This window comes from Biomphalaria glabrata, chromosome 9, assembly GCF_947242115.1.
Source record: "Biomphalaria glabrata chromosome 9, xgBioGlab47.1, whole genome shotgun sequence".
In the NCBI taxonomy this organism is placed as follows: domain Eukaryota; kingdom Metazoa; phylum Mollusca; class Gastropoda; family Planorbidae; genus Biomphalaria; species Biomphalaria glabrata.
In genome coordinates this window covers 41,959,407-41,973,702 of record NC_074719.1, presented here as the reverse complement: position 1 = coordinate 41,973,702, position 14,296 = coordinate 41,959,407, and the positions used below count along the sequence as shown (strand labels likewise).

Genomic DNA, 14,296 nt, shown 5'->3' with positions numbered 1-14,296 from the left:
CCAAGACCATCAAACACACAGGAAGTTGCGCCTGCGACCGGAAGTGGCAACCATTGTTGTAGTCTTTCCTTGTTGTGGCTATGCAATGCTGAGTGCCTGCCAACAAATTAGGGCCAGGCACAATGATCACGTGGTCGGTTCATTTTACATGAAAGAAGAAATATGGAACCGGTAAGACTCTGAAGTCAATAAAGAAATAAATATAATGGAATAATAGCTAAGAGCAATTGACCCATTCAATAGGGTCAGAAGGGTCTAGTAGAATTATCTATGTTCCCATATAAACGCTAGGCCAAATTTATACAAATGCTCCTTCTTCCCTGGTGCTATTGGAGCATGGAATGAGTTGCCTAATTCAGCCAGGAAAACTAACGAGAACGTTGCATAATTTAAGTCACTGACTAACAGTAACATGTATGACTAGAATGACATAGGAACACGAGTAGGACGTAATCATCTTCATTTTTTTCAAGTAACGTCTGTATTTTATAAGATAAGATAAATTGTAAAAACACATTAATCTCTTCTTACGTCAGTTTAGGGGTCTTTAATATCCGGGTAACATTATTTAATCAATAAAATATGAATATAGATAAGGAAGAGAAAGCGATAATTGGAAATGTGTTGACGAAACGTTTATATCTAGATTTGTCCCAGACAAGGCTTCTCAGCCTCACCCTGGCGCTCGGGTGGAAACGGGCGTTAGAAGAGACGATGAGGCCGATTGGGAAGCAAAAACGACTCCCGTTCGGGGTGCCTAAGGACCGAGATCATTTGCACTGGGGGGAATTGAAGAAATCCCCAACAAACATCCACCGTAAAGTCAACACTCTGTCTCCGGCTGGCCAAAAGAAGAGCTCCTCTACTGTGAAGAGAAGAAGCAGGTTTATAACTAGATCAGCAGTGCTGGGCCTTTTTTTTCGGCGCAATACTCTTTTCTCAGGCCGCATTACCGCATCTGCTGTAACATAGTACATAGTTTGTAAAAGTTTCAAGACACAGCATAGCATCGCGTCACGCGCAAGATGTGACCCACAGACCTTGGATTGGGCATCACTGATGGAGATCATAAATAGGTCTAAGAAGACCTCGCATTAAATTGAGGCCATGTTCTCCGACAAAGAATCGTGCGCCCCATGATTAGCGAAAACAAGGACGCCTAAACGAGGGAAAAGCATAACACGTTGTCATTGAACGTCATGGTGCCTGTGGACACCAGACAGGAAGAGGCTTTAAGCGTTACTGGATACCGATTTCTTTGGATAAGAATTGCCCCCCCCCCCCCCCCAATGCGCGGAGCAGCGCAGGATGATCTTAGTTTTAGTTTAGGTTGTAGTCCATAATTCATCTTTTTTTTTTCCGCCCATGGTAAATCCATATGCTGATGCTTTTCACAGACGCACCCTGAGACAGGCCCAGTGCTGCCCAATGTTCCCGGAGACTTCTACATTTTCTGGAACATTCTGGTTCCCCTGTCTCTTCTGGCCAACATCTACCACTTTGGTGTGCGCACGCACGAGTTAGGATTAATACTTCTTCTATGGCTGAATCCTTTTCTGTTAAGGCTCATTGTACAGGTCAGTAGTCATATAAGACAGACAGACAGTCAGACATACAAAAAGAGAGGGAGGTAGGGAGAAGTGGAGAGTAAGAGAAAAAGAGACGGTGAGAGAGGGAGAAAGAGCGATAGAAAAAGATGGAGAGAAAGAGTGAAAGGGAGAGAACGAGACAACGGGAGAAAGAAAGAGAGAGAGAGGAGGGGAACGAGTTAGAGAGAGAAGAAAAGATTGAGAGACAGAAAAAAAAGATAAAGGTAGGGAGAGAGAGAGACTGGGAGAGAGAGAGAGACTGGGAGAGAGAGAGACTGGGAGAGAGAGAGACTGGGAGAGAGAGAGAGAGACTGGGAGAGAGAGAGACTGGGAGAGAGAGAGACCGGGAGAGAGAGAGACTGGGAGAGAGAGAGAGACTGGGAGAGAGAGAGACTGGGAGAGAGAGAGAGACTGAGAGAGAGAGAGACTGGGAGAGAGAGAGAGACTGGGAGAGAGAGACTGGGAGAGAGAGACTGGGAGAGAGAGAGACTGGGAGAGTGAGAGAGAGACAGGGAGAGAGAGAGACTGGGAGAGAGAGACTGGGAGAGAGAGAGACTGGGAGAGAGAGACTGGGAGAGAGAGACTGGGAGAGAGAGACTGGGAGAGAGAGAGAGAGACTGAGAGAGAGAGAGAGAGACTGGGAGAAAGAGAAGCAAAGAAAAAGTTGCCGAAAATTAAGCAGAGAGAGAGAGATGGAGAGAAAGGAGAATATGCGGCAGGTGGGTAAAAAAAGCGGGTCATACAGACAGGAGTCTGGTAGAGAAAGAGAAAGAAAGACATTGAGAGAGAGAAAAAAAAAAAGAAGGGAAGAGATAGAGACAAACTGGGAGAAAGAGGAGGAGAGGAAGAGAGAGAGAGATGGAGAGAGAAAGAAAGAGAGACAGAGCTCTAACAAATTCTTTTTCTTTTTAATTCTTTTCTGATCAGCATGTATATTAAGATATTTTTACTCATATACTCATTTCAGATTATAGGTGATCTTTCATGAATAGATAGAAAGTATTGATTTACAGTTTAATTCCTACTGAAACTTTTGTCATAGTAAAAAAAAAAAAGTTAAAACATGCAATTTTTTTTGGACAACTTTTTAACGTCAATATTTACAGTTAATAATCTATACGATTCAGGAGGACTACCTATTCATTGGTCATTTCTTATTATTGGGTGTTAGTAATATCCCTTTTACCTAAAGTTGACTATACTATTTCAACTTAAAGTAGGATTTTCCCCGGTGTGTTCGGCCTTCGTTCTCACTCGAGCTTCTTGGGATATCACACAACCAAGCAGGAGTGACTTTTAAATTCAGAGTTTCCCTTCTCCAATGTGAGTAGCCAAGACTTAACGAGCCCGTCTGCCCGAAACGAACTGATTCAAGCGCCAGTTGCTTGCCATTGCCTCCTCTCCTGTCAGTGAGAACAGCTCCACCGAACCCAATTTCCGAGCCACACTTTGTAGGGATATTATTTTCTTAATACAGAATTTTATTTTTATAAAACTTCAACAAACTTAAAAAAAATGAACGTAACATTTACTGACAATATTTACAGTTTTCCTTGAAGTTCACTTCCATTGTCGACATATGTAGAAGTACAAGTGTAAGAATAAAATGCTGTACATTTTAAACAAAATATTGTAGCTCACTTTAAAAACTATAATAAACATACGCCCCCTTGTTTTCTCAGTCTCCGACCTCTACTGACTTTCGTCATCCGTTCACTCTCTATTTATAAATTTGTCGGCCCCTAGTCTCAGTCTAGGATTGGGGGGGGGGGGAGGCACTTTGGCTTAGCGCTTGGTTTCCCAACATGAGTCCCTGGGTTCGAATCCCGATGAAAACTGGGATTTTTAATTTCGCGATTTTTAGGTTGCCCTTGAGTCCACCCACTTGGTTATCGTGCTGACACCCTTCCCTTAAAGGTCTGAAAGGAGACCCTTACTAGTCTTAGTCAAGTTTACATCAACCACTAGAAACAAACACCAAAAAACATTAACAGAAGTCATTTTCTCTATTTAAAAACCTCCCTAATGCCATGTAAAACACACGTTTGCAGTATAACTTTTAGACTATAAGCATTCCGAATCCTATGCTGTACACTTTAAGCATTGTAGGCCTACATTTAGAATTGATACTTCTAGTGTTAAAGATATAGAAGTGAATCTACACAGAGCAGCAACACTGGTAACCAGGGCCGGATTTAGTCTTGCTAAGGCCCTAAGCTGTTTGATATATGGGACCCCCTGTAATCAAAATATGGCAATTATGTTCCTTTGCATTTTCTTGCAAAAAATTTTTTTCTTGGGGTGAGCCTTAATTAAGTTGTGGCTCTAAGGTATAACTTATTTTGCCTAGAGGTAAATCCAGCATTTATGTTTCGTTCTTTTATATATATTATATATTATATATATATATATATATCACTGGCGGATCCAGGGGGGGGGCGGTAGGGGCGATCGCCCCCCCCCCTCGGCCCCCCCCTTCGGGGGGGGGGCGGACGAATTATAGTATAGAATTCACACAATTTGTATGCGAATTTATTACTTATGTTAATAATATATACTAATTATTTATATTTCAACCTATTTTTGAATTATTTCGCCTTACCTTCTAGTATTTTGGCCGATTTTGGTAGGGTCGGGAGGGGGGCGATGGCATCAATCCGCCCCCCCCACCATAAACTTTCGAGTGAGGGGGCGGTCCTATTTACCTGTAGAAATCACAGCTTGCTAACAGAATCAATTAAATATCTATATGATTAAAACTTGTTATTGGTATTTTAACCGGTCTTTATATAATTTCGTTCACCTGTTGGCCGATTGGAAGGGGAAGAGCGAATACCTCCACCACCCTTCCCATCTAAACCCTTTGAGTGGGGGGTGTCGGTCCTATGTTTATGGAGAAATCATAGTATGTGAACAAAATTAGTCGAATATCTATATAATATAAACAGGTGGAAGTGCGATACATGCAATCCCCTTCCCCCCATCGGACAAATCAATACAAAATTACAAAAATCTGTCACTAATATAATTTATATATGCTATAAAGTAAATTCTTATATCGAGTCGCCCAACCCCTATTCTTTAATGCAAAATGCAATCAATAGCAGAAATTATAAAAAGGAACGAGAATTAATCGTTTTCATTTTACCGCCCTTGCCCTTTCCAGACAGAGTTTGTGTAATTTGACATGAATTTATCATAACTATTTTAAGAAAGACTTTGCTTTGGAAAAGTTATAATTCAAACGAAATTTTTCAATATAACAGTCACGGTTGAGATGAGTTCAAAAGCCAGATAATCTTTTCCTAGTCGACTTTTTGCAACCTTTACTCTATCTCATATTTTTCTAGTTAAATAAATTTAGGACTATAACTCACAATGTATGCTAAAATTTTATTGAATATTATTAATCGATTTTTTTTTCCGGCGGCGATATTCAAAACCTTAATCTAAATCTGTGGGGTATCTTATCTTTCAAAGAACAAATCGGTTGTATTTGCAATGTATTAAGGGACTATAAATTCATATTAGAATATTTTTCTCATTATTCAAAAGGAACTTTATAATAGAATGAATAATGAGCTGTAGGTAAGGAGAATGCAGTGAAAAATGCCAGAAAACGCTTTTAGCGTCGAGGCTTCGCCCCGAACAACACTAATAAGTAATGAGCTGTAGATGTCAGGAGAATGCGTTTTAGCCGTGAAAAATGCAAGAAAACGCTTTTGGCGTCGGGGCTTGGCCCCGAACCCCACTGATAAATAATAAGCTGTAGATGTCAGAAGAATGCGTTTCAGCTGTGAAAAATGCAAGAAAACGCTTTTGCCGAACCCCACTTAAGAAGCTTACAGCGCTCTCCCAGACCCCCAAGCTTGCAAGAGAAGGACTGTTTTTTTTTCTGTTTTTATTTCGCCGAAGATTGAAAAACAGTCTTATTTTATTCTCATATGTCGAATATATATATATATATATATATATATATATATATATATATATATATATATATATGCTGTACGCACGTTTATGCTTAGGGTTAGGGTTTACTGGGCGTTAGGGTTAGGGTTTGGAAAAAAATCGCCCCTCCCCACTCCAAAGTTCTGGATCCGCCAGTGATATATATATATATATATATATATATATATATATATATATATATATATATGTATATACGTGTATTTAAAAATATGTATTTCTTTGTGTCCATGTGTTCAGAGTCCAATCCTATCCTGGCTGAACACTATCTTTATCATTATCTGGCTGGAGCGTATCATGAAGCGATGGGCGTGGTTCAAGATCTACACGTGCACGTTCTTCAGAAACTTGATGCTGCTCCTGCTGTTCCTGGTCATACCAGGCCTGCTCATGAACTAGTAAGGAAGCTTCACTTTTAATGCCCGTGTTTGTCTGTGTTTGGATGTCAGTCTATGTTTAGGCCTACATGTTTGTCTACGTTTAGGCCTACCTTTCAGTCAATGTTAACTGGTTAGTACAGTTAGTCTATGTTTAGGCCTACCTGTTAGTCTATATTTACTTGTTACTCTATGGCTGCATGGTCGTGCGGTTTGCGCACTGGACTGTCGTTCGATTGTCTCGGGTTCAAACCCTGCCCGCTCCCATCCCCAGTCGTCCTGCGGGAGGTTTGGACTAGGTAGTAAACTATCTTCAACTCTAAAGGAACATCCGAAACATGTAAAACATTTTACAAACATGTTTAGACCTACCTGTTAGTTTATGTTTACCTGTTAGTCTTTGTTTATCTGTCATTCTATTTAATACCTGTCTTTCTATATAAGCTTGCCAGAAAGACACAAAGATAAAGGCACATTCCTTGTTCCATAACTTCCATATGCTAGACAAATTTGACAAATAGTGCCCTAGTGCTATTAGAGCATGGAATGGGTTGCCTGAGCTAGCCAGGAAAACCAATGGCTTGGCAGAATTTAAGTCATTGATTAACATGCATGACTAGATTTACCTAGGAACACGCGAAGGATGTAATCATCTTTTTTTGAAGTAACGCCTGTAGTTCATGATAAGATGATGATAAGATATGATACCCAGAGATCGACGCTCGTCTGATAGAATCTCTTGGTTGTTATTGTTGCTGTTGTTACTATTCACCGCTGAAAGACGCATTTGTTTTGTTTTTTTAAACTAAACCTTTCCGAACACAAGCAGAATGTAAATAGTTTTTATTTTTTTTTAAATGCATAGATCAACTCCCGCCCCCCCCCCCCCAGTGAAATACCATGTGAAAGAAATTTTTACTATTTGTTTGTACCTCTCATCAATAACTAGACTGACATGAACATCTATTTCACCTTTGCCAGTTAACTCTTTCACTCCTAACTGACGATACCGACGTTGATTTGACCCCAAAAATTAAATTAATTTTTGGTAATATAAACTTTAATGTGTGTAATATATAAAGAGCACGCATCCTTCTATAATTATAAACTAATATAACATTTCCTGACAAGAAACAAAAAAAAAAGTTATTGAAGTTTAATCCTAACAGGGTAGTGAAACACAAATGATCAAAATGAATAATTCCATCGGAACGTGGAAAATAATTACGGAGAGAAATACACCAAGAATAGACTTGACTTAGCTTAGCTAAAGGATAAGAAACACTAATCTGCAGTATACGATTTAGACTGTTAGTTTTCTTTAGCATATGGTGTAAACAAGTCCAAGATTTAGAATCAAAACTTCTTTTAGTTAAGGATTGGCAATGAAACTTGTAGTGTTAAAGACTGAGTATCGTAACTTCAATTATATCAGATTTAATAACGAAACTCAAGTGTTAAAAAAAAAGATTTAGTATAGAAACTTTAAGTGTTAATCATTTAGTATCGAAACTTAAAGTGTTAAAAGTTTAATATCAAAACTTTAAGTGTTATAAATTTAGTATCAAAACTTTAAGTGTTAAAGATTTTAATATCGAATATTTAAAGAGCTTAAGACTTAGTATCGAAACTTCAAGTGCTTAAACTTAGTATCGAATACTCCAAGTTCAACAGAATTAGTGTCGATTACTTCTAGTGCTAAATATGCAGTATCGATTACTTCAAGTGCTAAAGATTTAGTATTGAAACTTCTAATGATAAATTTCTCGTGCGAATACATTTTACTGGTAAATACTTTCTTGTCCGGTACATTATCCAGTTTAGTGTATACATCTAATAGGGTTCATCCCATTTTATTGAGTGCTATTCAATTAAATATTTAACTTTTGTTTTCCTTTCAGTATTTGGCTACCAATCTATAACGCTTTACCAACTTGGTTAGAGCGCTACTTTCACTGTCACAATAAGACCATGCTCAGGCTCTACTCCAGTATTATTCTTCTCTTGATCAGTGTGGGTATGCTCCTGCATGCCATATACTTCTACACGTAAGATTCACTTACTTAACGTTTCTAGGCAGTACATATAGGCAGTACATATAGGCAACATATAGGCAGTACATATAGAGAGTACATGTAGGCAGTACATATAGGCAACATATAGGCAGTACATATAGACAGTACATGTAGGCAACATATAGGCAGTACATATAGGCAACATATAGGCAGTACATGTAGGCAGTACATGTAGGCAGTACATATAGGCAACATGTAGGCAGTACATATAGGCAGTACATGTAGGCAACATATAGGCAGTACATATAGGCAACATATAGGCAGTACATATAGACAGTACATGTAGGCAGTACATATAGGCAGTACATGTAGGCAACATATAGGCAGTACATATAGGCAACATATAGGCAGTACATATAGACAGTACATGTAGGCAGTACATATAGACAGTACATGTAGGCAACATATAGGCAGTGCATATAGGCAACATATAGGCAGTACATATAGACAGTACATGTAGGCAGTACATATAGGCAGTACATATAGGCAACATATAGGCAGTACATATAGACAGTACATGTAGGCATTACATATAGGCAGTACATGTAGGCAGTACATATAGGCAACATGTAGGCAGTACATATAGGCAGTACATGTAGGCAACATATAGGCAGTACATATAGGCAACATATAGGCAGTACATATAGACAGTACATGTAGGCAGTACATATAGACAGTACATGTAGGCAACATATAGGCAGTGCATATAGGCAACATATAGGCAGTACATATAGACAGTACATGTAGGCAGTACATATAGGCAGTACATATAGGCAACATATAGGCAGTACATATAGACAGTACATGTAGGCATTACATATAGGCAGTACATGTAGGCAGTACTTATAACTTTAAATTCCATTGTAGATACTTGTAGAAATAAAAGATGTCAGAACCTGCCCTGGCAAAGCTCAAGAAGCTTTCCGTCAGGTGAAGAATACTTGGGGACTCCAGCAAAATAAGTACCAGTAGTAGTACCAGTACCGAGATCAGGCTCTTGTGAGCCGTAGTCGTTCTACGACTGCAAAAGACAACCAGCACAGAGCAGTGATTCTCGACCTTTTCCCGCCTTGGGACCAAATAAATGTCCTAAGTGTTACTGGCAGCACCACTGAGACTTATCCTCGAAACCAAGCGGTGGGCAGATTTTTAAGGGGCCATATAGCGGAGCATCAGTTATGCGCCGGATGTGACCCGCGGGTCGTAGTTCAGATATCACTTTTATATTATTTGTGTGGATTAAATTCGAAACTAAAGAGAATACAATAATGAGGCTTGTCTTCTAGTCCCGAGGATTACATAGGAGTGCAGAATTTCACGTTGTCGAGACCTGGGGACAATTGGAAAGACTCGCCAAGAACTGAGACGCCTGGAGGAAGCTGGTTGGTGGCCTACACCCTAGAAAGTACAACATGCAGAGATGATGATGAGATGATATAGGGCCTGCCGTATTTTCGCGCTTATTCCTTTTCTGGCACTGCCAGGGTCGAGTTTCGTTAAAGAGAAACAAAATTGATTGTAGTCCCTTTGTCAGTTTCCACTGATGAATTTATGTGGCAGGTCTGCAGCAGTATCGCCCTCTGACAAGCAACGAGAATCTTCTTAGGAATGTTATTATTGATCTTATTATTAAGTAAAATAAATTCGTTTGTGGGAAAACTTGTATAACCCGCGGGCAATTAGTGCGGAACTACGGTAATGCTGACCCCTAAAGATTAACAATCTTGTTGAATTAGAACATTTGACCTAGACTATGTAATATAGGGTTTAATTATTTCTTCCAATGTATTCTCACTTTCTCCTCAGACATTCTTGCGGGTGTATTCCTTTACCCAGCTGTCCCAAAATGCCTTGCTGCTTGTCGAATAAGAAAAACCGGAAGTGTGTCAGCAGTTCCGATTCATCGTCCTCATGCCATATTGACAGGAAAAAATGCTGATCCAATATGGCCTCGTTCCACTCATGTGTAGAAAAATTTAAAAAAACAAAAGTAGCAAACTGTTGTCCTTATACTAAAAATGTTTTTTTAGCTTAGCAGATTTTGTGATGGTAATATGGGCAATGTCTTCGATTACGGACATAAAGAATGAGTGCAGTGTTTCACATGACTACGTGTAGGTCAGTTAGTTAGAATAACCACAAGGTAAATATTAGCTCTCAGTCTGGTCTACTCTCATATGTCACGATATATTGAATTCTAATATTTTCTAATCACATATATACAGGACACCTGAGTTGTTTTAAATGAGACTTTTACTAAGTATGCAAGAGTGTAACTTCTGTGTGTGTGTGTGTATGAGGTTTAGGGGCGTGGGTTTAGATACATGTTGGATCTGATCGCACTAGAGAAAGATTCCTCACAGTCATTTTAACGTTGTATGAAGTCCTCGACATGTCAATAAAATTAGATCAATGTTACCTTAGCCTGGCTTGTTGACTTTTGTTATGTTTTTGTTACTTTCGTCTACTTTTGTTATTTTTTTTGTTTTTTTTTTGTTATTTTTGTTACTTTTGTTGTTGTTTTGTTGTTACTTTTGTTATTTATTGTTACTTTCGTCTACTTTTGTTATTTGTTTTTGTTACTTTTGTTATTTTTTTTGTTACTTTTGTTATTTTTTTGTGTTACTTTTGTCTACTTTTGTTATTTTGTTACTTTTGTTTGTTTTTTTTTTTGGTTACTTTTGTCTACTTTTTGTTACTTTCGTCTACTTTTGTTATTTTTTTTGTTACTTTTGTTATTTTTTGTTACTTTTGTCTACTTTTGTTATTTTTGTCTACTTTTGTTACTTTTGTCTACTTCTTATTACTTTTGTCTATTTTTGTTACTTTTGTCTACTTTTTATTACTTTTATTACTTTTGTCTATTTTTGTTACTTGTGTCTACTTTTGTTACTTTTATTACTTTTGTCTATTTTTGTTACTTTTGTCTATATTTGTTACTTTTGTCTACTTTTTGTTACTTATGTTATTTTTGTTACTTTTGTATTTTTTGTCTACATTTTTTAAAAAACTTTTGGCTACTTTTGTTACAAACGGTATTTTTATCTACTTTTGTTACTTTAACCTTTAATTTTGTTTTGTTGACGTTGGTTTTGGCTACCTTTTCAATTACTCTACTCTTACCCAGTGGCGTCGCTAGAGGTTGCGGACAGGACACCCATAAGGAGATGACATCAAAGTGACATTGGAACAGCAAATTGAAAAAATACAAAAAACTCTTATTAGATGTGTACCAGTCAATGAGAGATTCTTATCTATGGCATACAACTATAAATAGGTAGCAAACTTCGGTGTATCCGGTGAACAGGAAATAAGCCAGTTGATAAACAAAATATTATAAACGGTTTAAGTCAGTTTAAGATAATCTTTTGGGCACTTTTGGCAGTGTGCTGTCATATTTTAAGCGCTTTCGCTTATATCACGAACATAGACCTACATATATATATATATTATACTTATACCTAAACAAAGTCTTATCCGATAATGATCAGAACACAGACCTTTATATATAGATCGTTGTGTAGGCCTACATAACTCTTTTTTCAAGTCGCCCCGAATCTAGGAAAATTGATCTTTTCTGTCTTAGAAAAGTACATAGACATAAAATATATTTTATGTCTAAGGCCTATATTTATTTAGTTAGTTTGTTTCATCTAAATATGGTTTAGCTTTTTCGCATCGCATGATCATTAGGTCCACGACCCTCCTTATCATTTCAAACTATAAATGTGGTAGCCAGTAGCTGTCATAAATAAGTTTTGCGTTTTCAGAAGTTTTTTTACGAAAATAAAAAGTATTACGTCCAAGCCAAAACCTCTTGCAGGACGGGGTGGGGGTGGGGAGGGGCAGGCTGGGTCCGAACTCTGGACTATCATAACCCCTATCCATAGGGCATACCTCACCACCAAGTAGCCAAGCTTGTAGTCATACCCTTAACTTATTGTTTACCATTTGTTCTCGACGTTAATCTACTTCCTAGCCCAAAAACCTCCCGCAGTACGATGGGGGAGTGGCATAGGGCAGGGTATGAACTCGGGACCATCAAGACGACCGAATGACAGTCCAGCGCGCATATCGCACGCCCAGGCCTCCATCCAAAGTGATCAGTCCTAACAGTGTCCTAGTTTTCATCAGTCTTCACATTGTCCTAAACTTTATCTTCTAACTCCAAGTTTTATCATTCCGCTCATCGTCCTAGACTTTATCAGTCTTCAATTGGTCTATTTGTTTTGTAGAAGATAATCTACTTCCTGGTCCTAGACTTTATCAGTCTTCAATTGGTCTATTTGTTTTGTAGAAGATAATCTACTTCCCAGTCCTAGACTTTATCAGTCTTCAATTGGTCTATTTGTTTTGTAGAAGATAATCTACTTCCCAGTCCTAGACTTTATCAGTCTTCAATTGGTCTATTTGTTTTGTAGAAGATAATCTACTTCCCAGTCCTAGACTTTATCAGTCTTCAGTTGGTCTATTTGTTTTGTAGAAGATCATCTACTTCCTGGTCCTAATCCCTTGCATGACGACAGGGGATGGCTGTTGGAAGGGCATGAAGCCGGGACCCTGGACACGACCGAACGACAGCACATTCTACATATCGCGCGATCAGGCAGCCATCGTCCTATACTTCATCGCAGTCATAACAAGTAACAACATCCACATTTTTATCAGTCCTCACATCATCCTATTCTCCAAATAGTCTACAAACACATCCAAGACCATGGTGGTTGCCTGGTCGTGCGGTATGGGCGCTGGACAGTCGTTCGGACTTGTCGATAGTCCCGGGTTCATACCCTGCCCACTGCCTTCGTCCTGCGGGAGGTTTGGACTAGGAAGTAAAAATATCTTCAATTTTGATGGAACATCCGAAACATGTAAAACATTTGACAAACAAACACACCCAAGAGCGAATTGAAAGTTATATATATATATATATATATATATATATATATATATATATATATATATATATATATATATATATATATATATATATATATATATATATCATGGGCGTAGCCAGGATTTTTTTTCGGGGGGGGGGGGGGGGTTTTGGGGGGGTGAATTTTTTTCTCCCCCCCCCCCCCGCAAAAATAAAATATGTATTTATGTGTGTGTGTGTGTGTACATAGTCTTTATTACATTCTGACCCTTCATTCTTTCGGAAGACGTTTATTGTGCCCTAGAATAGGTTCTTCCATGAGTTAGGGAAAAAATTGAAGATTCCCCGACATTACTAGCAAAGGGGTCTGGGGGAGCGCTAGGAGCTCCCCCAGCGCGGGGCCAAGCCCCGCCGCAAAGCACTATTTCTGATATTGAAAACCAACAAAATGCATATTCTGAGGTATCTACAGTGCATTTTCCTGCTATTAAAAAGTTCTATTTCAAAAACCTAATGTGTTATTCTTACTGACTTAGACCCTCCCTCGTCGTTCGGCGCATTTGCCATCAAGCTGTTTCCATAAAATTGTGGACTCCCCGCCATTAATAGCAAGGGGGTCTGGGGGAGCGCCAGGAGCTCCCCAGCGCGGGGCTTCGCCAAGCACTATTTCTGGTATTGAAAGCCAACAAAATGCATATTCTGAGGTATCTACAGTCCATTTTAATGCTATTAAAAAGTTTTATTTCAAAAACCTAATGTACTATTCTTACTGACTTAGACCATCCCACGCCGTTCGGAGCATTTGCCATCAAGCAGTTTCCATAAAAATCTGTCACTGGGTAATGTCTGAAGCCTCTTCCCACCTACCATGAGGACCTCCATGAATGAGTGGCGTCAAGTTGTACTAGGATATCATTGCAACTCTTCTTATGCGTAATTCATTTTGTCGGAGAACATGTCCCGCAAACCTCATGCGTCGTTCTCTCACAATCTTACTAAGGGTTCGACTCCCAGTTCGGCATAGGATTTCCTTGATTTAGATCCGATCTCTATAACTGACTCCTAAAATCTGTCTTAGCCATCTTTGTTGAGCTACATTTAGTGTTTTTCGATTTCGGCAGATGACTATTCACTGCAGTTTTTTAATGGAGCCCTGCCACTGGTAAAAATGTGTAACCTCTCTTGAATACGCTCTTGGAATTAAGTGACTGTAGTTTGCTTTAGATTTTATATCGAAAAGAGAAGTTTTATCGTCAAAATCTTCTGTTGGGGGTTTTCCACCTCAAAATGCTCTGTAGGGGGATCTTAGACTCAAAACCATCTGGAGGGGTTTTAAACTTTAAAAAAAAAGCCATCTGTAGAAGAAACTCAAAACCCCCGATTGGCTTGGCTACGCTCAAATAATTT

At 38.7% G+C, this 14,296-nt stretch overlaps 1 protein-coding gene across 1 annotated transcript; it reads left to right on the top strand.

Annotated features, from left to right (window-relative positions):
* Positions 1-16: 16 nt before the first annotated feature.
* Positions 17-10,433, top strand: LOC106071798 (uncharacterized). The gene is made up of 5 exons (XM_056042905.1): positions 17-171; positions 1,398-1,577; positions 5,799-5,956; positions 7,837-7,983; positions 9,817-10,433. The coding sequence occupies exons 1-5, from the start codon at positions 163-165 to the stop codon at positions 9,947-9,949; spliced, it is 627 nt and encodes a 208-aa protein (XP_055898880.1). The 5' UTR covers positions 17-162; the 3' UTR covers positions 9,950-10,433.
* Positions 10,434-14,296: the final 3,863 nt, after the last annotated feature.